A 20,331-nucleotide genomic window follows, 5' to 3' on the forward strand; every position below is an offset into this window, starting at 1 on the left:
TAACAGCAGAGAGATAAACTGTCAGGTTTAATGAGGACATGGAGTGCAGGTGGGGGGGATTAGCAGGTACGCTCAGGTGAGAGCAATGAGATGATTGCAGGCCAGACGCTGTCTGATGGTCGGGTTCATACATCCTCAACTGCACTTTTGTGATTAGATCAGATTAGATTCAACTTGATTGTCATTACACATGTACAAGTACAGAGCAACGGAATGCAGTTTAGCCTCCAACCAGAAGTGCAATAGTTGTAGGTACAAATATAGACATGATAATAAGTATCTTACAGGTACAATTAGTGTTCACATGCTAACCCACGCAAAGCTATACCAATGAGCATGGTAAACATTGTAGATTCTTTATATGTATGGTATAATGTATATTTATATTATTTTAGCATGATAAAACAGCACCACTGTGTACCCTAAAAAAAAGCTGCTCAAATGGCTAAAGTATTGTCAGGAATAAAAAAATGGGCGTTAAAAACGTACTTCTATTTAGATATTTACATTAAATAATTATCCATGTGAATGTTTTTAGTTACATTCATTCATCAGTGAGTGAGATCGGGGGTCCATTTTGTAATTGAATGCACTACCATGACAGCAGAGGGTTTTCATTGACTTACTGTACATTATTATTAGAAAGGTTTTTCTCATATGTAACTTGACCCATCTGTGCCTCTTAAGTAGAACAGCTTCCAGACAGGAGAATATCCTCCACTAGAGGTAGCCACAAACACAACAATGAGAATCACGGTTAAATTCCTGAGCCATTTATTGGTCGCATTTCATCACCATAAGCCGTCAATCAAAATGTTTTCACCGAAATAACATCCATCATCAAAGCTAACGTCGAACCTTTGCATGAGCGTAACAGAGACAAAGCCGTCGACTTTCAGAATAATTCACGATACTTTCCTCTAAAACACCGAAGCATAAAGCAACTCTACATTCGATTTCTAACTTTCTTCACAATACCTTTTCACAAAGCAATCAAAATTAATCTAAATAAATAAATCATTAACACAGACACAGATGATACCCACATTGTTTTAACCACAACATAATCAAATCTTAAAATTGCATTTTTTAATACTTAAATCAGTAATTAAACATACAACTTTCACTTAGGAAGAAGGAAAAAGGACAACTCAGTAAATCAAAAAAAAAAAAAGATTTAACCCACAGGTATTGCATTTAACTGCTGTGTAGCAGTACAGTCCATGACCAAAATGTCATAGTGACAGCACCAAAGATACACAAATACAGGAAATACACACCAATATAATATTTGTAAGAAAACACTGAATGAAAAGTATTTCAACAAGTCACTTGAAACATATCCACTTCAAATCCCAAAATGTAAATGACAGATTCTGCTTCACATCATCTCCAATATTTAACAGTCAAGTTTTGCTCAGCATTGCACAGAGAAACTGTGCAGGCCAACTTAAATAACAACAAATAATCAGGACATGTCTAAGGCTGACGATTTATCATCCTGCCGATTCGCTCCATTTAGTATTTCTGTATGTAGCAATGTAGAAGCTCCGTGTATACGTTCTATAAGAGGTAGTCGTAACAAGAATGACAAAGAATAAGTCTTTACAATATTAAAATTATATGTGAAAAGTGTTGAGCAACACCAATGATGCAGATTGAAATATTCACAAGAGCCAGTGGTGGTGTTCTGTCTTCAATAATACTGTGTTTTAACACTGAGAGGATGCTAAGGAGTGTCTGCTGCCTCGACTGAATAGACTAAGAGCCCTGAACCTGTTTTTAAATGACTCTTAACCCTCTTTTTTCATTTCTATAACTGCTTTGCTTTAACTGAACTGTCCTGATTTCCTGTCATGAAGCAACCTCTGGGGCCGGACTTTGTGCTTCCTGTTTCACAGAAGAAAAATAAAGGAGTTTGTGTATTCAACTGCAACATTGATCTTCAAACCCCAAACCCCTGGCTGAATTGACCATTAAACCATTGAGACGGTCCTTGCAGGACGACCTCGCCAGCTGAAGGCTCTCGGCAGATGAAGCCCTGCAGGGTGTCCTCCTCGTCCTCACATGGAGGTCTCGCCGTTGCGTTGGTTGAGCGAGTCGTTCTCCTGACAGATGAGCTGGTAGGGCTTCTCGTTCTCCTCCACGACGGCATCCTGACTCTTCAGCTCTCCGCGGGAGAGGTGCTCCACTATTCCAGCACCCAGGGAGTCGCCCAGCACGTTGGTGGTGGTCCGTAAGCGGTCCCTGAGGTGGGAGAATCAGATTAGAGATATACAGTGATATACGGTAGAGGTGTGCAGACAAGGAGAACACTAGTGCCTGAATAGCACTCACAGCTGACAATATAATACACAGGCTTTCCAATCTGTCACTCTGCATTATGCATCAATAACCTTTCGTAGTGGTGGGACCTCTGAAGCTTCACGCTGACACTTAGACCCGCAGAACAGCACACACACACACACACACACACACACACACAACCAATCCCCATCAAGCTGACATTTAGTGGGAACTCACAGGAACCAATCCACGGCGATGATCAGTGTTATGTCCTCCGTGGGCAGTCCTACCGATGTCAATACGATCACCATGGTAACCAGGCCGGCTTGAGGGATGCCTGCTGCTCCGATGCTGGCAGCAGTTGCTGTGATACTGTGCGGGCGGTGGGAGGGAGGGAGGGAGGGAGGGAGGGCGAGGAGAGCGGAGACATTTAATGAAAGGGAGACAAACAAACGGCACTTGTGCTGGTGGTGGGAGTAATAATAGTGAGAAAAGCAGCAGGAAGGATCTAATTATGTACGTTGACAACTCCACAAAAATCCTTTTGTATGATGCGATGAATGTATAGAAGGAAAAGTCTTTCCTCAAATGTACACACTAGAATACTCAGTTTATTTAAAAAAAGGACGGTTTTAAAGGCAAGAACCAAACTGTACACACTGTGCACCTGGTGTCTCAATGACCCACAATGAATCTTTGACCTTAGATTTGTGTCCTGTATGCTGGTAGTAATGTTGGCTCACTTTTCTACTGATGCTTAAATCTCGTATTTCACTCATCCCAGGCAATAAGGTGACATTTCATGCCGCCCAACATCAGTGTTTCTGTCAAGGGGGGAAACCAAAACCAAAGTATTGTTACCTGATGGTCAGAATCTGACCAAAGTTTAGGTCCATGTCATTGACTTGGGCAATAAAGATGGCCGCCACAGCCTCGTAGAGGGCGGTGCCGTCCATGTTGATGGTGGCGCCCACAGGGAGGATGAAACGCGTCACCCGTTTGTCCACGCGGTTGTTCTCCTCCAGACAGCGGAAGGTGATGGGCAGGGTGGCAGAGCTGAAGCACGCAGGAAGAGAGAGAGAGAGAGAGAGAGAGAGAGAGGGACTGGAGTCAGACCTACAATCCCTATTGATCAGATTGGTTGTATTACTGGGGCACACGTTCACCTAGACGAGGTTCCCAGGGCAGTGATGAGCGCCTGCAGAAGACCAGCGATGAAGCTGTAGGGGTTCTTCCTGGTCACCAGGAAGTAGAGCAGCGGCAGGACGAACAGGCCGTGGATTAGGAGACCCACGATGACCGACACGGTGTACATTCCCAGCTGACCGCCCACCTCCGCCAGATTCTTCATCTCCACAATCTTCCCCGCGATCAGGAACAGGATACCGACTGGAGCGTACCTAAGGGGGGAGATGGTTGTGTTAAGAGGACGATTTTTGAACTTCTGTGAATATAAAACCTACGACTTTACAGTTTAACATTAAGGGCTGTAAATATTACTCACCATTTTTTGCAATTAAGTGGAAAACACATATGTTTTGTGTTCACTATGTCTGTCAGTACCATCTATGAGCTTGTTCAAGCTTCGTTAAATTGATACATTTTGGAATATTCAGGACACAAGTTTAATGGTTGAACCTGTAGATGAAATAAATATATTATACTTCACTATTTGTGTATCTTTGGAAAAAGTGTGTTTTAAGAAGGTAATCTTGTCATACCATATCAAACTTTAATCAATATAACACACTTCATAACCACAGAATCCCAATTAATCTTTAAAAATAAAAAAGTTAAACTGCATAAGTGTCTTCACTGACCAGATGATGATGGACACCAGCCTCATGATGGCTTCATTGAGGCAGTCAAAGAAGTCCCTGAGGGCCTGGCCCTGCTGCCTCATGCTGCCCACGACCAGACCGAAGCACATGGAGAAAACCACCAAGCCCAGAGCGTTGACTCCATTAGAGGAGCCGGACGCAGGGACCGTCTCCTCCACTGTCTCCTGTGTTAGAAAATACATGCCAGGGAAAGAGACTTTTCATCCATTCCTACCGTGGTGATTGAGACAAATGGCCAAGCTGTTTGGACCCTCGTTGGACCGTCTTTCGTCTTCACCCACCTGTATGGTGTGCAGCACCCTGCTGAGGTTCGCGCTCAGGTCCGTCGACTCCGTCGTGTTCAGAGAGTCCGTGAGGTTCAGCGTCAGCGTCACGTTCCTCGTGCGCACGGTCTTCTTGTAGACGGTTTTATACTGCGAGAGGAAGCGTGGAAATTAAACAAAAACATCATCATAAAATAGTGTTTGTGGGATTTATGTGTCTGACTGGTGAAATGTGGAGGAAGGAACGTGATCTTTGTGCGAGTGTCTATGGTTGAGATGGATGATATTTTTAGTTATTTTATAATATAAATGAAATGCATGTTTTTACAAATTGTAGAAATACGTGAAATGGAATGATGTTATTACTTTATGATTGATGGGAAAAGAGCCTCACCTGCTTGAAACAAGCCTCCACCAGATTCGGAGGAAACATGTTCCTGAGATAAAAAGCAATATGTTATTTTATTTATGCTCATGTTTGCTAGAAGGTTGTACATTTTATAATACTACAGTATAATAATAAATAAACATGTGATAATCGGGAAAAAAAAATGTTTTCTGTTTCAACCACGTTTCTGATGTAAGAATGTCCTCAGCTATGTAAAGCGTTTGAACGGATAGTTTGACATTCCAGGAAATGCTCTTAATAATTTTCATGGCAAAGGTCAGAAGAGAAGATGTGAAATATGAAGCTTAGCTTAGCATAAAGACTGGAAACAACCAGCCAGCTTTTCCATGTCCCATTACGTCTGGCTTCTGGCATCATATTGACCATCAGATAGGTACTGATCTCCTCACCTGACTTGGTGCGTACCACAATTACACATTACATGTGAACGATACACAACTGTCACTCGGACCAACAAGAGGACGCGCGGCTTCATCAGTAAGCGAAAGGACCTTAGTTGTTACCTGACGAGATCCAGGAAAGCGTCGGCAGCTTGCACCGGCTCTACGTTCCCGCCGGCGACCACAGGACTGTCCCTGCTGCCTTTCCCCGGCTGGATGATCATCACGATGACGATGCCGATGAAAACCGCAATCAGGGTGGTCACCATGTAGTAGACCACTGCGCGCACACCCATCTTACCCGACGCCTTGCTGTCCAAGGAGGAAATACCTGAGACGAGAGTTCAACCCGGGTCGAGGTTCAGTTTCGCCCGCCGGGGGGGGAGGGGGGTGGGGTTTGTCACCAATGTGTTGGCGTGCGGTTAAAAGCCGAACCTGTGACCAGACTGGAGACGATGAGGGGCAGCACCAGCATCTGCAGCATTCTCATCAGAAGCTCCCCCGGGAAGGCAAAGTACTTGACCCCCCTCGGCGACAGGTTGTGGGGGCGTAGAGCGAAGCCCAGGGTTACACCTGGATGGATACGCACACGAGAGCACAGACGCGCACAAGGTCAAACTAAGTCAAGACAACGGTTCCCCCCCCCCCCCCCCAACCCGCTTCTTCTCGCTTACCCAGAGCCACGGCGGCGACCGTGAAAAGAACAAAGAGGTTCCTCCTGAGGAAGCCTCTGACGTGCTCCCGACTGACGGAGCTCACCCTCCCCTTCAGGCCGCTCGCCCGCCTCTCCATGGCCCCGCGTAGGCGCCTCCTCAAGTCTCCGCTCTGCGCAACGGGGGGTCTGTCCGCGTCCGCGTCCTCGTTCAGGAAAAGAGTTGCACTGGTGGGGGGCTTCTCGTTCAAAATCAGCTCCAGCACCTGGTCCAGGAGGCGGGTCTCTTGGGAAACTGAAGATGAAGCATATGGACATAAAACAGCATCCTCCCCAATATGTACGACGCCTGCTGTGATCCCATCGCAAGGTGGTCTTTGTATTTGGAATTTTGACAAGCAAGATGGTGTGAAGACATCGGCTTGTACCAAAAGCCAAAGTTGTGAAGGGCTTTTTCACAAATAAAGCACATTTTATTGATAAAATGTTTGTTTTTTAAAAGCAACAAAAGATAAGAAAATGATTAACTTCACTACTGAGAACAAAATGTACCAGTCGGTAATGGACGAGGTCATTCCTCAGAAATGTTATCAGTAACAAGATAAACATGCCATTTCTCTATTGTAATGAAACATTGTTAAACAAAGTACTTTGCATATACAGTAAAAATGTACAATAATTGTGGCCCAGTTGTCTAGATTAGAGATTAAATGACACAGTCCGTCCTTGAATACAGGCCAGCGAAGCTGCATTAACGGCCTTATTCACACCGAGGTGAGACAGTAAAGGGGGATCTGCAAAGTCTGCATCCATTCCGTTGGCATCATTCTTCTGTCTATTGATTTTCTTTTGCTCATTGTTCTGAGGTAGGTTAGGGATCATTTCAAGCCCATTATTTAGCTCACAGATAATATGATGTCCTACTCTGTGCAACAATTAAGCCTCAGTGAAGGAATTAAACTGGAAAACATCAGCTGTTTAAGGAAATCACCGCGCTTAAACAAATCCGATACAGTGTGAGCGGTTATGAAGCCCCTGTGAGCCGCATATCATTTTTGAAATGCTTGATTCGTCTGCCAAATGAACTGCAACACTGCCAGAATATAGGATTTTAAAAACACATGTCCTCATAAATATTCACCAACCGCAGTCTAGTCGCTGCGTTGCACTGTTTTACTGGACTTGTCACAGAGTTTGCGTTGGAGCAGCTGTGACCTCCAGCCTAAAGCCACCGACTCCGGCTCAAACTGCTCGGTCCAGGCTGCAGGCAGCGCTCTGCTCGTGTGTGACAACACAAACATCCAGCCATGAATCAGGACGTTGTAATGGAAAGAGTGAGCGAACCTGACATGGGTATATACTTATTACAACAACATAATCTCGCTGAATGAAACTACAAAAAAGAGGAGAAGATTAGAACAGTGGGAGCAAAGCTCAAGCTTTAATAGATCCATTTAAATATTGCATTGCAGGTCACAAAAATGATCTTTCTCAAGGACTCAGACATAACTTTTCTTTTTATTCGTTTCATGCACAGATCTTCTTCTCACTGATTTCATACCATAAGAATGGTTGCTCCAATAAGAGAAGGTAAAACTGTCTTAACACCGTCATGAATCTACTACAATCGCAATTTCTGTTCTGCCAATATATAACATAGTATTCTCCAATCAAATGCACGAATAACGAGTTAAAAGCAGCTTCCAGGCAAACTACAGTGAACTTCTCGCCGGTTTTACTCACCGCTCATGGTGTCGCACAGTTGGATCAAAGTTGGAGACAGAGAGTCCGAGCGAGGCACAATGACCGCTCTGCTTTCATAAGCAGACAGGCATGAAAAGGCCTCCCACATGGCCCGACCTTCTCACACACACACACACACACACACACGCGCACACCGAGCTCACAGCCTTGTTCAGTCCATGACGAGTCCATTGAGAGTCACCTGCAGCCATCCCCTTAAATCCATCCCTCCACCTGTACGCTGCTGATCTACTTCCCTGAAGGCTTTGCACACAACGTTGTACAACATTGTAATGGACATAAAACAACACCCAGAGCAAAATCTTTTGGGATTTTAAGGGACACCACTTTGACAAAATTAAAACAATTTAGCTCGTCACGAAAGAGCGCTGAGCTGGATAATGTTCAGTGAACAGAACTTCTAGGATCCAGTGGGTTTTTGGAGCTGGAAAACACACAGCAGGGAGTGTCATGGCCGCGCATTAAGGGGTTAAGAGCCAAAGTGAAGCTTGTCGTGTCTTCCAGTTGCCTCCATCTTTTTTTTTTTCGAACCAGAAGTGACCATATTTGGTAGAAAGGGCGGAGTTATGCAATCATAAATTAGTGCTCGGTAGGAGGGGAAAGTAGTAAAAATCTAAATTAGCAGCTCACAGTTATATAGCTGTGGTCGTATTTTAGATTAGTAATTAGTGTAGATTAGTTATAGATTAGTAATCATCACTAACTGTAACGTGCAGACTGCAGATAACAAAAAGTTATCAAAGAGAACATTCGTGCAGCAGAAGGACACGTTGAATTTTAAGATAATCCAGCTTTTTTTATTCCAACAAATGAATAGATTTCTAGTCTTATCTAGCTTATATATCTCTTTGATAAGAGTCAGTTGAGCGGTTTATTCTATGAAAACCCAGTAATCACCAAAATAACTAGAATATTGACAGTTTGAAAAACAGCTTTTCTTACAGTAAGCAGCAGGTTATTCATTTTTTTGTGATCCTCTAGAGAAGATACTAACCACTTTCTGCAAATGAAAAACAAGATAAAGTCAGATACCCTGATTTCTGCCTCAAGTTGATTCAAGCCGTCATGAGGAGGCAGATCCTTCCCTCTTCACCTGGATGTCCTCACTGAAGACGCTGCAAAAAAGACAGGGATTCAAACTTTACAAATCACCTGCACAACTTTCACTCACACCTATCCAGACGGTGATCCGTCAATTACGAAACGACGAGCCTTACACACCTGTGGCTGGCCCGAGACGCTCCTCACGCCGTCACGCGGACGCCTGCCTGCCTCTCTCCACGACGCAGCCGGCAATGAACCAGCGTTTGCCCACACACTGAAATCTCCTCTCGTCAGATCCACTCTCGCAGCATCCCAGGCGGCTTGCGCTCGTCCACGGAGCCCGCGGCTGCCGAAGAGCGCCTCCGAGGTCTGCGTGGGAGGAGGAGAGGTTAAGGATGCTTGAGGAGAGGGAGAAGAAAAAAAAGGAAAAAAAAGAAAAAGAGAATGGAGAAAAACCACGCTGTGCCTTGTGTGAAATAGTCAGTTAATAAAATGCTTTCTTAATGGATTTTACGCTTAGATAAATCTGAGAGAGGAGACAGTCTAACTAACCCGCAGATATGATCACCCACTGTGCTTATTGAACGCTCTGCGTGCTGAGTGGAGCTCGTAGCATAAACATAGTAATCACTGCTCGCTCTGCACGGCTCTCAACCACTGTGGGGAATTCACGTGTTTGCAGCCTTCTCACTCCAAACACCCACTCACCGCGCTCACGTTCACGCATGTTGGACCGCAACAAAGCCGGCCACAAACAGACAAATATTTTGCAACGTATTTGTGCTTTTTTTTTTTCTTTTATAACACACACATTCAAACGGTGTATCTTAAAGAGGGCGAGTAGCGGGTAAGGACTAGGCTTGTGCAATAAAAATGTATATTCTTTTAAATATATTTTCATTGTACAGAGAATAACTGTATATTTGCACACATTTGGGGAAAGAATGATGGGATCATTCATCTTCTTGTTCCATAGCAGTTTATACAACAACATGCACTCAGTTCATTTAGAAACAGTTCCTGAGCATAAGATCTTCCTGAGCAGGAATTGTTCTTTCAACTAAAAGTTGTCTTTTTAAGACAACTTACTCAATTCCAGTTGCCAAAGAAGATCGTGTAATGAGATTGAAAGCTATAGAACTGCTCAACTTAAGATAGTAGGCCACAACAGACAAGACGTCCTCACAGAACAAAGGCATTTAAAAACTGTGCAATGCCACAAAAAAAGCAGAACTAAAGAAGAGTGTGTGAAGCTTCAGATCAGCTTCTAAATGGTCCTTGTGTCCAGATGGTTGAGGCATTGCAGCTGTGTGCCTTTGTGAATCCTCAGATCGCCACTAAACAGGTTGGTCTTCTACACGACATGGAAGTATTTCAAATATCACATTTGCAGATATTTAAATATATTTGATATCATAGAAAGAAGAAAGAAGTTCTGTGGGTTTGAATTATTGCACAAACTATAAACACTATCTTACTCCTGTGATTTTTAGTGACAGAATTAAAACACGCTCTGCATGCCGGTACGTTCACTGCAAATATTTAGAAAAACGTTTATTGCACCCAACATGCAGATGAATCTGAGGCGGTGGACTTCCCCCCTAGTTGCAATCTGGTGTAGGACCAAAGTGATAGAAGCAGATTGCATCACCATGGCAACACAATTATGCTGCCATAACGTGGGAGGCAAGGATCATGTATGATCCGCGGTTAGATAGTGTAATTATTCACCCGCCTACAGGAAGGAATATTTATGCCCGTCTTTTTTTCTAATGCAAAATACCAAAATATCATTTTGGGTATCTTAATGATATTTTTGCATTTGCGAGATAAAAATCTTTAGTTACTATATTAAGAGGATTACTTGTAAATCCTGGTGAAATCACGGCACACTGTTCATTCTGCCCATTAGTTACCTAGCAACATGCAACGTGTACATATTGCGGTATTGGTCAAGATGTTTGTGCATCCACTTTATTGTCTCATAAATAATATGCTGCCGAGGCAAGTGGAATGGAGCATGCTTCCCTCTGTCCCTGGCGCGCACGCGCACACACACACACACGACGATATTGAATCGATTAGACCTCAATTTAATATCAATATATTGACCAGTCCTAAGTATTACCAGCTGCCATAGCCTGAACTCCATCAGTCCTTTTCTCACAAGCTTTTATTTATAGTAGGTTGAATTCTGCCAATAGTTTTTCTAAATTTTGCAGCCTCTTGCAGCCCCCGCCCCCCTCCCCTTGTGTCCTCTGTTCAAAGGCGAGTGATTGGTTCCAGACTCACATATAAAAATGCCTTGTCCACACAGAAAGGTCAGGGAATAGATTCTTCACTTTGAAAAGTCAGCTGATTTCTTCATACTGGCGATTTTAAGGGCCTGTATGCTTTAAAAAAAAAAAAGTAGGCTTTGCAGCATGAAAGGTAAAAAAAAAAAAAATACTGTTATGTGATTGTACCCTATTGGTGCACGATCAATAAAAAGTAGAGAATAATATTTTGCTTTCGGGCTTTTATTATCTGTGAAGAATTCGTACAAAAAACTGGATACAATAAAATGCAAAACTGCTGGTATTTCATTTACATGTCTGATATAATTCAGGAAATACTACAAGTGATTTGTCTCAAGTTGTTCACTCATTTCTAAATGCGTCATTGACATTCAAAACAAGGTGGTACCTAAGCCCCGGAAATAACGGAATATGGAAAATATGTGTGTTTCTTCCTTTAGTCATAGATATTTTCACATTGTTAGGTGGGGGGGGGGGAAAGATTAAACTCTGATGAGCGATTACAAAAAGCTTGGGTTAATTGAATAGTCTCATAAGTATCAAAGGGCTCATATCAAACACATAAAACATAAATACCACTAAAGAGCCAATAAAATCACCCAAGGTTATAACATTAGTGCTGTCATTTTCTTACTGTTGAGTAAGTAGAATTTGAAAATTAAATTAAAATCAGTCATCTCGAATAATGCAGTACATCATTGTAGTGTTGCAGAAAAAGAAAGAAGTTCATTGAACTGATTACATATGAATCTGGTGTGCAGTCCCAGTTCTCAAATATTCACTCTCCCATGTTTGCAGTTTCGACAATAAACTGAATGTAGCCGGTTCCAGTGTGTAACTTGTATCAAAACACCAAATGAAAAACTGCCCCGTGCTGAGGGATCAGAGAAATGTAGGTCCAGCTTATGGAATGTTGTTAGTGTGAGATGTAGTTAGTGTAACTTGGGAGGATGAGGGTTTGCATTGGGCTTTTTTAGGTTATAATAGAAAAGAAAGATATGTTTGTAAAATATTAATTAGTGAAACAACATCTGCAAGCATTATATCATTGTGTCTAAAAGAATGATTAAAAATAGTACTTTACATATTTTGATCACTTCCTGATGGCTTTGACTTTGGCATTTGATGCTGTCATCTGACAGCAAAACAATATTGTTATTTAAATGAGAGGACACAATGAACATCCTTGATGTGTCCGAACCATCCAAGAACAACTTTGGTCGGCTGAATGCAAAAAAAGGATCAGAGTAGGTTTGTTCCTGAAAAGCTTGCGTCAAGCACGGATTTAAGGATATTCGGAAAATATCTCCACGTAGAAAAGGAATAATCAAGAAGGCTGTGATATGAGCAAATTAGAATTATTATTGATGTTAAGATGTTATGGAAGCATTATTTTATGGAAAGTCTTCAAAAAGCGTAGCTATAAAAGGACGTAGTTACAAAGGCCACGGTGACACAGTCGACTGAATGCGTCGGTGCCTCAGTATACGAGAGGGTTGGGGGCCTGCCTATTGCGTCAGTCTGTGGTCGTAGGTAGTGTAGTTACGGTTTGAGGCAGGGGCCCATAGAGTGCTTGACAGCTTCCTCCAGCGACCTCCTGGTTACCAAAAGCCGTACCACGTCCTGGTTCTTCTTCGTTAGTCTTTTACGAGCCTGATCGTGGGTCACCATGGTCATGTCCCAGCCGTTAACCTTTGGAGGGGGGGGGGGGGGGGGGGGGAGAGACATTGTGTCAGACGAACTGAAGACATATTCTGTCATTTAAGAGCTGAGCATTGCTCCTGGTTTACTCTAGTGTACACATGGTGCCATCTTGTGGAAGTACACCGAAGCTCGGCCCCACCGCCCACCTGCATTATCTTGTCTCCCTCCCTCAGACCTGCCACCTCGGCTGGTCCTTTCTCCGTTATCCTGGTCACGTAGATGCCCTGTGGAAAAAAACCAAACAAATTCACCATTTCATATGATCACGTATGAATAACAGATATACAGATCTAAAAATACAACAAAAAACGAAACAAGTAAATAACAACCCTGTTAATTAAATTGGATTTGTAACACAAATAAGGGTATAGTTTGGGGTGCTGCACTTGTAGGGTCTAAAAATGCCTGTAAAGCGCAGTTTACCCTTTAATCCAAGATGCTTGGAGGTTTTGATCATGTGTGGTAATGTGGCAGTAAGCTTAACTTATTTTAAGGTGGGTTAAGTATTAAGTCTCAAGTATTAAGATGAGATAAGAGCAACAATGTCAACAATATCTAAACTGAAAGCCAAAAAAGTCAAACGGTTAGAGGCCAATAACTTAATTATTTCAAAGAAACAAACCTCAGTTCAATCTTTTAATGTTTGATTTAAAAAAAAAAAAAAGATCAAATATCAGTCGATGTGGTAGATAAAGAAATATTGATTCTGTCGCCCCCCCATCAGCAGCTGACTGACACACACAAACAGACTTACTTTGTCAGTCTTGTCATTGGTGAAGGGATTCTGTCCAGGATCCTGGTCTATCCCTCCGCCAATGCTGAAGCCCAAGATCAGATTGTCTCCTTGTCGCAACTTCAAGATTTCAATTCGTTCCTGTTCGACAGAAGAAAAAAAAAAAAAAAGAAGAAGAAAAGGATTAGGTTTCGCTTAATAGGAAATTACAAGTGACTGGTGCAGAAACATGTGGACAAACACAAATTCTTTCTTAACCATTATTCCCACGTGATCTTCACTGTTTGTGATAATTTAACATGCACTCATGTATATAGCAGATGATGTGTTGGTTGTCAGTTTTGAAGATGTCCGAATAAATCAGGAAAATGACTGTCGACAGCCATGGTACGATCCAGCTAGAGCACCAATGCATCCGCCATACGAAAAAAAAAGAAAAAAAAGGTAAACTCATGACAAACAGTGAGCTTCTCTGGCTTTTCCCAAGTGATTCAAAGGCCAGACTTTAATAGTGCGGCCCTGCCCGCCGTGACACAGACAAACAGCTGCAAGCTCAGCAACCACCAGATGGATGGATGACTCTTCACAGCACTCCTCGGCACAAAGACCGCCTGTGTGTGTGTGTGTGTGTGTGTGTGTGTGTGTGTGTGTGTGTGTGTGGTGATGAATGACAAGACATTTCACTGAGCACTGTGGCTGATACAATGAAGCCTGAGGACGTCTAAGACCTATTAATAGAGTCAAGTCACTCAGGAACTTCAGCACTACAACACAATTAAAAAAAAAAATCTAAATTCTATTAGTATTATTCACTGTAAATGAATATTAGAACAATCCATTTGGCCGGCCAATATGTTGGCTGATATGTCCCTTTGCAGATGTATCACTATTTGTGCCCACAGATGTCAGCAAACAATAAACTGCAGCGTATTAAAGTCTGATCTGTGTTTCAAACACAAGTCAGCCCAACCGCAGTTACGTTGTACAACTTGTGTGTTAAAGTCACCAACAGACCAGATGGGACGTCAACCGGAAGGCTGGATCTCGCTGATGGCGACACCCATCTGTAAAGAGCAGCGGAGTCTGGAGACAAGCCTTCGGGTGAACTGTAACTTATGCAGCATTCGACAGCCTCGCCCTCGCTGCGTTAGACGGTCGCCCCGCAGACACCTTCGCTTCGAAAAAGTGAGAGAGAAAAAAAAGAGGCAGCAGAACGAAGTGGGAGCCTCCCGGTCGGAGCGGTTTCTTTACCGTAAAGGTTAGAACGCACGCGCACCGCCACTTCAGGGGCGGTTGGTCGAAGCAGGAGGGAGAGAGAGAGAGACCAACCGCTAGCTTCGCCGTGTAGCCCTTCGCCTAAACGAAGAAAAGTCACATTCCCGTCGGCGTTACGTCGCTCGGCTCACGTTAATGACCCGCGGTGTGACTTACGTTAGCAGAGTTTGGTTCAATTCAGAGTTTTTTTTGCGCTGATAAGCTCCGTGTGAGCTTGGGACCCGGACAATAAAGAGCCGCTGAATGGACGCAGGAAAACTTACCACAACAGCGGTCAACGGCTGTCCTGGGATGTAGTTGGACATGTTGTTTTTAGGGCGACGAAGACACACAGTTGTTGTTGAAGTCTCGCAAAAGAAGGAGCCCCGAAAGTGGTGCAACTTTCCAGGTCACAACATGAGTGACGGCGGGCTTATCCCCGTCTAGAAATCAACCAGATTCCCAGATGACGTCACCTTGCTCCCGAGGCTATTCGGTGTGTGCGTTTTGTAACACCGGGTAACCGGGAAGGGGCGGTGTTTAACGGTTGTCTATTGCCCCCGTTGACTCTTTAAAAAAAAGCTTGCATTACAAATCCAGCTCTCGCCGGGATTGTCGTCACACCTCCTGCCTGCCGAGACAGGGCTGGGCTTCCCTTAAAAGGAACTTTCATGTTCTGGGAGATAAATGACGTCACCACACCTGTACGGTCTTGAAGCCTCCCGAAAAGACAGTCTGGTGCATTACTATGTGCGTCCTTGTGAGAAGTGGATCGATTTACGCAAAGCTTTACAAACAGCGTCGCGTCAGCATGTGTTCAAAATGCTTGATTGTGACTTGGATCACAGAGAATTCAGAGCAGCTTGCATTAGATATTGGTTCTTATGGGCAATAACAGAGACGACATTGCAGAGAAGAACATAAAGTTATTTGTATAATTTAGACAAAAAAGTGGTGTGATATCACTATGTAAAGTAATGTATATCTTATTGGAAATATATCTAAAATGCCAATAAATAAAATTGCTGAATGAGTTTTAACCGTGATAATAAAGAAGAACACAGACATCAGGTGGTTTGTCATTCCTCTTCTCAGTCCGCCAAAAACACTCGTTGGACAGATTTGGATTTTTACTTGCTTTATTTTTTACATTAACCAACAACGTTTTCATTAGCTAATAATCTTTACTTCAACAGTTTACCTTCAGTGGTCCCACAGCCTCTCTGCTTTGGCTCTCCATATTTCATACATACATTTCCATCACCATCCACAGTTTATCATATTGTACTCGTATATACTCATTTTAAAAACAAAACAAATGTTCATACCATGTAACATTTAGGAGTGGAGTTGGAATGGTAAACCTTTACTTTGTAAAATGAATGTCTATTTGAGTACCAACTTCCACTAGTTGGTGGTCTATAATGACACAAGTTTTTTTCTATTGGTTTTGTATGACAACCTCTTCTATTATTAAAAATATCAAACCTGCCTGAATCAACAATTGATCCCCTTATTGAAAACAACAACAAAGTCATAGCATCCTTACAATACTACATTTATAGTAAAATGACACACACATAATTAGAAATGGACTGCCGTGAGTCCATGGGACCATGGGACAGGTACATGAAGACATGACGTGCAATTACAGTCGTGAGAAGGGAACTACAGAAAAAAGAAGAGAACAAAAAAAAAGTACATGCCCAGAATGGGTGAATAAAATGTTGGGTCTCTGATTCGTCATCGTTAAAATCATAAGCTTCTTGTTTCACCCTGACGCCAGAAAGATATTTATTACATGCCATGAAAAAAGAGACTGCAGGACAGCCATAAAAGATTATACAAAAGTTATTTAAAAACTGGTCGTTTAAGTAAATGAGATCAGTCTGACAAAGCCACTTGCAGTAATGAAATATGTTTAGAGGTCATGTGAAGGTAAACTCATCGGTTTGCTTCTGAGATACAAGTTCAACCATTTGCGGTTGAACTGCAGTCACGTTGGAGATAACACATCTGCAGCTAATAATAAGCTCCCTGTATTCAAAGCGGCTCACATAAACCATGTCATTTCTAAATTTACATCCTACAGCTACCTTTTCAAACATTTAAGCTTTGCATTACTTCTCCTTTTGCAACAATGTTCATTTGTTGTCTAAAATGAACTAGAAAATAAATAGAAGATAAAACATTCCACAGTGTAATTTATAGTCACACAAAGACAGCAGTTTAACCTTTAAGATCCTTTTTGATTATCGTTTAAGATGGGGTTTTTGTTGTTGTTGTGTGACAACCGATTCAAGCTCCTCTTTTATCCTGCATGATGCTTTTGTCCTGCCCGCACTTTTGAGCATTCGCTCCGTCTGTACGTTGTGTTTTGTAGGGCGGTGCATCAAAAGCCCGGCGCAAAAGGTGGAGGTGGAAGGTATTCGTAAGGTAACTCTCCATCAGTCACTCTCAGGGCATCGAAGGTCTGCGGCTCGGCGATACACTCGTACTCATTCCCGGCCGGTCCACCCCTCTCAGTCACCTCGGCGCACTCCTGCGACGGGCTTTTCTTCTTCAGGAACTTCTTCTTGAGGTTCTTCAGGTTGGAGACAACCGAGGCCCTCGCCTCCTGGTTCTTTGCGGGCGGGGCGTCGCCGCCGAGGGGGTTCCGAGCGGCCGCGGGGTCTCGATTCGCTGGAGGCCGGGAGGTCCGAGCGGGGAGCGGAGGAGGCTGCCTGGGTGGAGGGTCGTCGGCCGTGCATCTCATTCCGGTCACGGGCTGTGGATCGTCAGCACGAAACGTGCAACGTAGACGATTGTTGTAAAAAATGAATAGGGGGTTAATAGAATTTAGAGAAGATCTCAAAAAATCATCTGAATAATCAAGAAGACGTGTGTTTAGGAGTTTAAGAGAAAAAGAAATTCAGCTTCATCACGACTGCGTTGGTGTGTTTTGACCAGATTTGATTGACAGTGGCCTTCAAGTGAACCCTGCCCACAACTGTCATTTGATTTTTTTTTATAGTTTGCTTTGAATTTGATTTGTGCACAAAAAAGTTATCAAGACATTCTTCTGCCAAAGCCCACTTCAAATGAGTGACAGAAATATCAAGATAAATACATGGAAAACCACCGTAACCATTCAAAATTCAGGAGAAACCCGAATGTAATCATTTTTCCGTAGGAGACCCTTCCGGGAACAGGAACCTCCAAAATGTCTCGAAAGTTTAGTCAACTTCTATAAAAAAAAATTCACCTGGGCTGGAAGAGGGATCGCATCGCGTGGGACCTCTTCTTCCAACTTGGGGTAAAGCCTATCCGGAAGCCAGACTGTAGAGTCATATGTTTCAGAAGAAAGGGCAGGTGGGATTCCTTCTCGGGGTGATGGGCGACATACGCTGGAATACAGCGAGTTGCCGTGGTTCGGACTTTTTAGGGGGAAGATCAACTCCGCGTAGTCCGTCTTCGTTTCCGTCACCTTCAGATGGATCAGAAAAGAGAGAAACAGGAAGGCCAATAAGCAAACAGTGGGGGGGTCTGGAGTAAGTGCCGTCAATCACACCTCACGCTTGACGACTTCCACAACGCGTGACACCCGTGTTCACTACTCACCTGTCCACAGGGGACAGTCAGCACCTCGCTGAAGGGCCTGATGGGGGTCCGTCTGTGAAAGTCCACCATGTCCTGCAGACAACGGTGATGCCGGCTCTCCCCTACTATGTTGTAACGGCCGTCCTGCAAGGCGTCGATCATGAAGTGCCGGCAGCGGTCCTCTGCACTGATGGTCAAGGAGTAGGAGATGGAGATGGAGAGAGAGAGAGAGAGAGAGAGAGAGAGAGAAAGGGCCCGAGTCAGAAGCAGGGCATCGAACCGTCGGAGCGAAAACGCGTGGGTGTGGAATGTTAAATGGAAGCCCACCGGTAAGAGAGGGAGTAGCCGATCCTGCTCTCGCCGACTCGGATGAGGAAGTAGCCGGGAGGCTTTGACATTAGCAGGTCCTCCGCCTCCCTGCACAAACAAAAAGTATGCAAATGGACACAAAGACAACACAGGTACTGTGGACTGGAGCTGGAATCAGTGAAAGTCTCCCGGGGGAATTTATCCTCTTAAATTCTTAGGAAACAGATTTGTTTTCAGTACATGACAAGATGTTCTTACCGTGCATTCAATTATCATTTTAAAGACAGGAAGCTGAGCAACACAATGCTATTAATGATTATGCGGTTTGAAATCCAACACAGTTGTGAATGTTTAAACTGGGTGTGGAGGAAGAGCTTTATTATTACAAAAGTTTATTTACCATGGAAGAGGCTTCCAGTTGATGAAGCTTTGCTTCATACGTAAGAGTATAATTAATGTTTTGTCCTCGTAGATAAAAAGGTGCACAGTTAAAAGATGACATGAGGCTTTGCAATAGTGACTATTTATCTGCTCGTGGTTGCAAGAAACTCCCTAAAAATTCCTTTTTACTTCCTGAAATTAGAACAATTATAACATTTAACTTTTATTGTAACACTTTCTTTCTACTCCTTCTTTCGAGTCCTTTTGTTGTGTTGATCTCTACAAAGCAGAACCACACTTTTAACATTTGCATTTTGTGCCGCGCTATTTTTAACCTGACTTGAATACCATACATCATAAGCAGGACACGTTGTAGAGTCCCACGTGACGTCACACTTGAGAAGTCCGCTTGATATAATGCATGCGTGCTGGAACACAGCCCACGGCTCACGTCCACTGGTGCCGACGGCACACGGAGAAACACTTTGAGAAACTCACTTCCGGGAAATGATGCCGTGGAACCATTCCGGGACGACGCCGTTCCTGATGACGAACGGGAGCTGGGACCCTGTGAACCAGGCGACGGCATCGGGCCGCCCCCACTGTGACGTCCGACCGCTCTCCATGTGTCCCGGGACACGGCTCATTTCATCCTCCGCCTGTCGCAAAGTGGCGAGGACAGGTTCGTGGAGTACAATAGCAATCGAGGATAACGTGACATCGGTAACTTAGCAGATAGTTAAATCAAATGCCAATGACGTGATGGCATTTTTCCTGTTCCACGTTGTCTGTTTCTCGTTCAGTTACTAATACTTGAAGTGATGTGGAACTACTTTTTTTTTAAAAGGACAAAAGCTTTGAGGATATTGTACTACTTTACCCACTTTTTCACAAGTTTAAAAGAAGGCAAAACATCATCATGAACTAAATTTAGACCGCAAAACCCAATCGATAAAGAATGACACTGTATTTGCAAACAAAACTCTAGAGATTTCTACACTCAACAAAGCTCCCAGCAAATGGTGCTCACCTTTCGTCCGGCACCTTCCCTGACAAAAATGACTCAACACCCCTCACTCACCTGACTACTTGCCCTGGGTGGGGGGGAGGGGGGGGGGCGGAGTCTAAACTCACACCTTTGTGAGGAGGTGTGTCATAGGAGGAACATCATAACACTGCAGGTGTACGCCAGGTGAAACGAGAGGTTTCGGTCTCGCCCTCGACAGCCGTCACTCCACCTTCCATTTGTTTGTGGTGTCAGTTCAGAGCACCCAAGCCGGGTGGAAAGTCACAGGTTAAAAAAATCCAAGCTGTCATTACCTTCTTTACAGCTTTTGTGGTGTCACTTCAAAGCGAGTCCTCTTATTAGTGGCCCGATATGTTGGATTTAAAAGGAAGTAAGAAAGCTGTCGTAAAAAAGTTCAAAAGCTTCTGT

General features: G+C 43.5%; 3 protein-coding genes across 5 annotated transcripts; all 3 read right to left on the minus strand.

Annotated features, from left to right (window-relative positions):
• Positions 1-751: 751 nt before the first annotated feature.
• On the minus strand, positions 752-9,308 carry slc1a6 (solute carrier family 1 member 6). 3 transcript variants are annotated; one of them, XM_062563523.1, is made up of 13 exons: positions 9,192-9,308; positions 8,817-9,008; positions 8,628-8,710; positions 5,854-6,126; positions 5,615-5,752; positions 5,303-5,510; positions 4,785-4,827; positions 4,409-4,540; positions 4,107-4,291; positions 3,453-3,686; positions 3,148-3,342; positions 2,524-2,658; positions 752-2,247 (listed from the first exon to the last, which is right to left on the minus strand). In XM_062563523.1, exons 4-13 carry the CDS (start codon positions 5,969-5,971, stop codon positions 2,064-2,066), a joined length of 1,572 nt encoding a protein of 523 aa, XP_062419507.1. In that variant the 5' UTR covers positions 5,972-6,126; positions 8,628-8,710; positions 8,817-9,008; positions 9,192-9,308; the 3' UTR covers positions 752-2,063. The 3 variants fall into 3 exon arrangements, with proteins under 3 accessions (XP_062419507.1, XP_062419506.1, XP_062419505.1); XM_062563522.1 differs by having other exon boundaries at positions 8,817-9,308; XM_062563521.1 differs by lacking the exons at positions 8,628-8,710; positions 8,817-9,008; positions 9,192-9,308 and adding an exon at positions 7,575-8,601.
• Positions 9,309-11,413: 2,105 nt separating this feature from the next.
• On the minus strand, positions 11,414-15,144 carry tax1bp3 (Tax1 (human T-cell leukemia virus type I) binding protein 3). The gene is made up of 4 exons (XM_037469934.2): positions 14,912-15,144; positions 13,395-13,514; positions 12,787-12,864; positions 11,414-12,628 (listed from the first exon to the last, which is right to left on the minus strand). The coding sequence occupies exons 1-4, from the start codon at positions 14,951-14,953 to the stop codon at positions 12,479-12,481; spliced, it is 390 nt and encodes a 129-aa protein (XP_037325831.1). The 5' UTR covers positions 14,954-15,144; the 3' UTR covers positions 11,414-12,478.
• A 588-nt stretch (positions 15,145-15,732) lies between these two features.
• Positions 15,733-19,956, minus strand: hsh2d (hematopoietic SH2 domain containing). Its single transcript, XM_037469932.2, has 6 exons — positions 19,927-19,956; positions 19,395-19,555; positions 18,534-18,623; positions 18,228-18,393; positions 17,872-18,093; positions 15,733-17,394 (listed from the first exon to the last, which is right to left on the minus strand). Exons 2-6 carry the CDS (start codon positions 19,541-19,543, stop codon positions 17,020-17,022), a joined length of 1,002 nt encoding a protein of 333 aa, XP_037325829.2. The 5' UTR covers positions 19,544-19,555; positions 19,927-19,956; the 3' UTR covers positions 15,733-17,019.
• Between the last annotated feature and the right edge of the window lie 375 nt (positions 19,957-20,331).

The sequence above is a fragment of the Pungitius pungitius genome, chromosome 7, assembly GCF_949316345.1.
Source record: "Pungitius pungitius chromosome 7, fPunPun2.1, whole genome shotgun sequence".
Classification (NCBI taxonomy): Eukaryota; Metazoa; Chordata; class Actinopteri; order Perciformes; family Gasterosteidae; genus Pungitius; species Pungitius pungitius.

Coding starts and splice junctions, on each gene's coding strand:
- slc1a6 (XM_062563521.1), bottom strand. CDS start 7,683: ATGTGGGAGGCCTTTTCATGCCTGTCTGCTTATGAAAGCAGAGCGGTC. Junction 6,127..7,574: donor ACTGTGCGACACCATGAGCG/GTGAGTAAAACC, acceptor CTTCATCTTCAG/TTTCCCAAGAGACCCGCCTC. Junction 2,248..2,523: donor ATCGCCGTGGATTGGTTCCT/GTGAGTTCCCAC, acceptor CTCCCACCTCAG/GGACCGCTTACGGACCACCA.
- tax1bp3 (XM_037469934.2), bottom strand. CDS start 14,953: ATGTCCAACTACATCCCAGGACAGCCGTTGACCGCTGTTGTG. Junction 13,515..14,911: donor AGCCGTTGACCGCTGTTGTG/GTAAGTTTTCCT, acceptor TCTGTCGAACAG/GAACGAATTGAAATCTTGAA. Junction 12,629..12,786: donor AGGGAGACAAGATAATGCAG/GTGGGCGGTGGG, acceptor CCCCCTCCAAAG/GTTAACGGCTGGGACATGAC.
- hsh2d (XM_037469932.2), bottom strand. CDS start 19,543: ATGAGCCGTGTCCCGGGACACATGGAGAGCGGTCGGACGTCACAGTGG. Junction 18,094..18,227: donor TGACTGTCCCCTGTGGACAG/GTGAGTAGTGAA, acceptor ATCCATCTGAAG/GTGACGGAAACGAAGACGGA. Junction 17,395..17,871: donor CGATCCCTCTTCCAGCCCAG/GTGAATTTTTTT, acceptor GACGATCCACAG/CCCGTGACCGGAATGAGATG.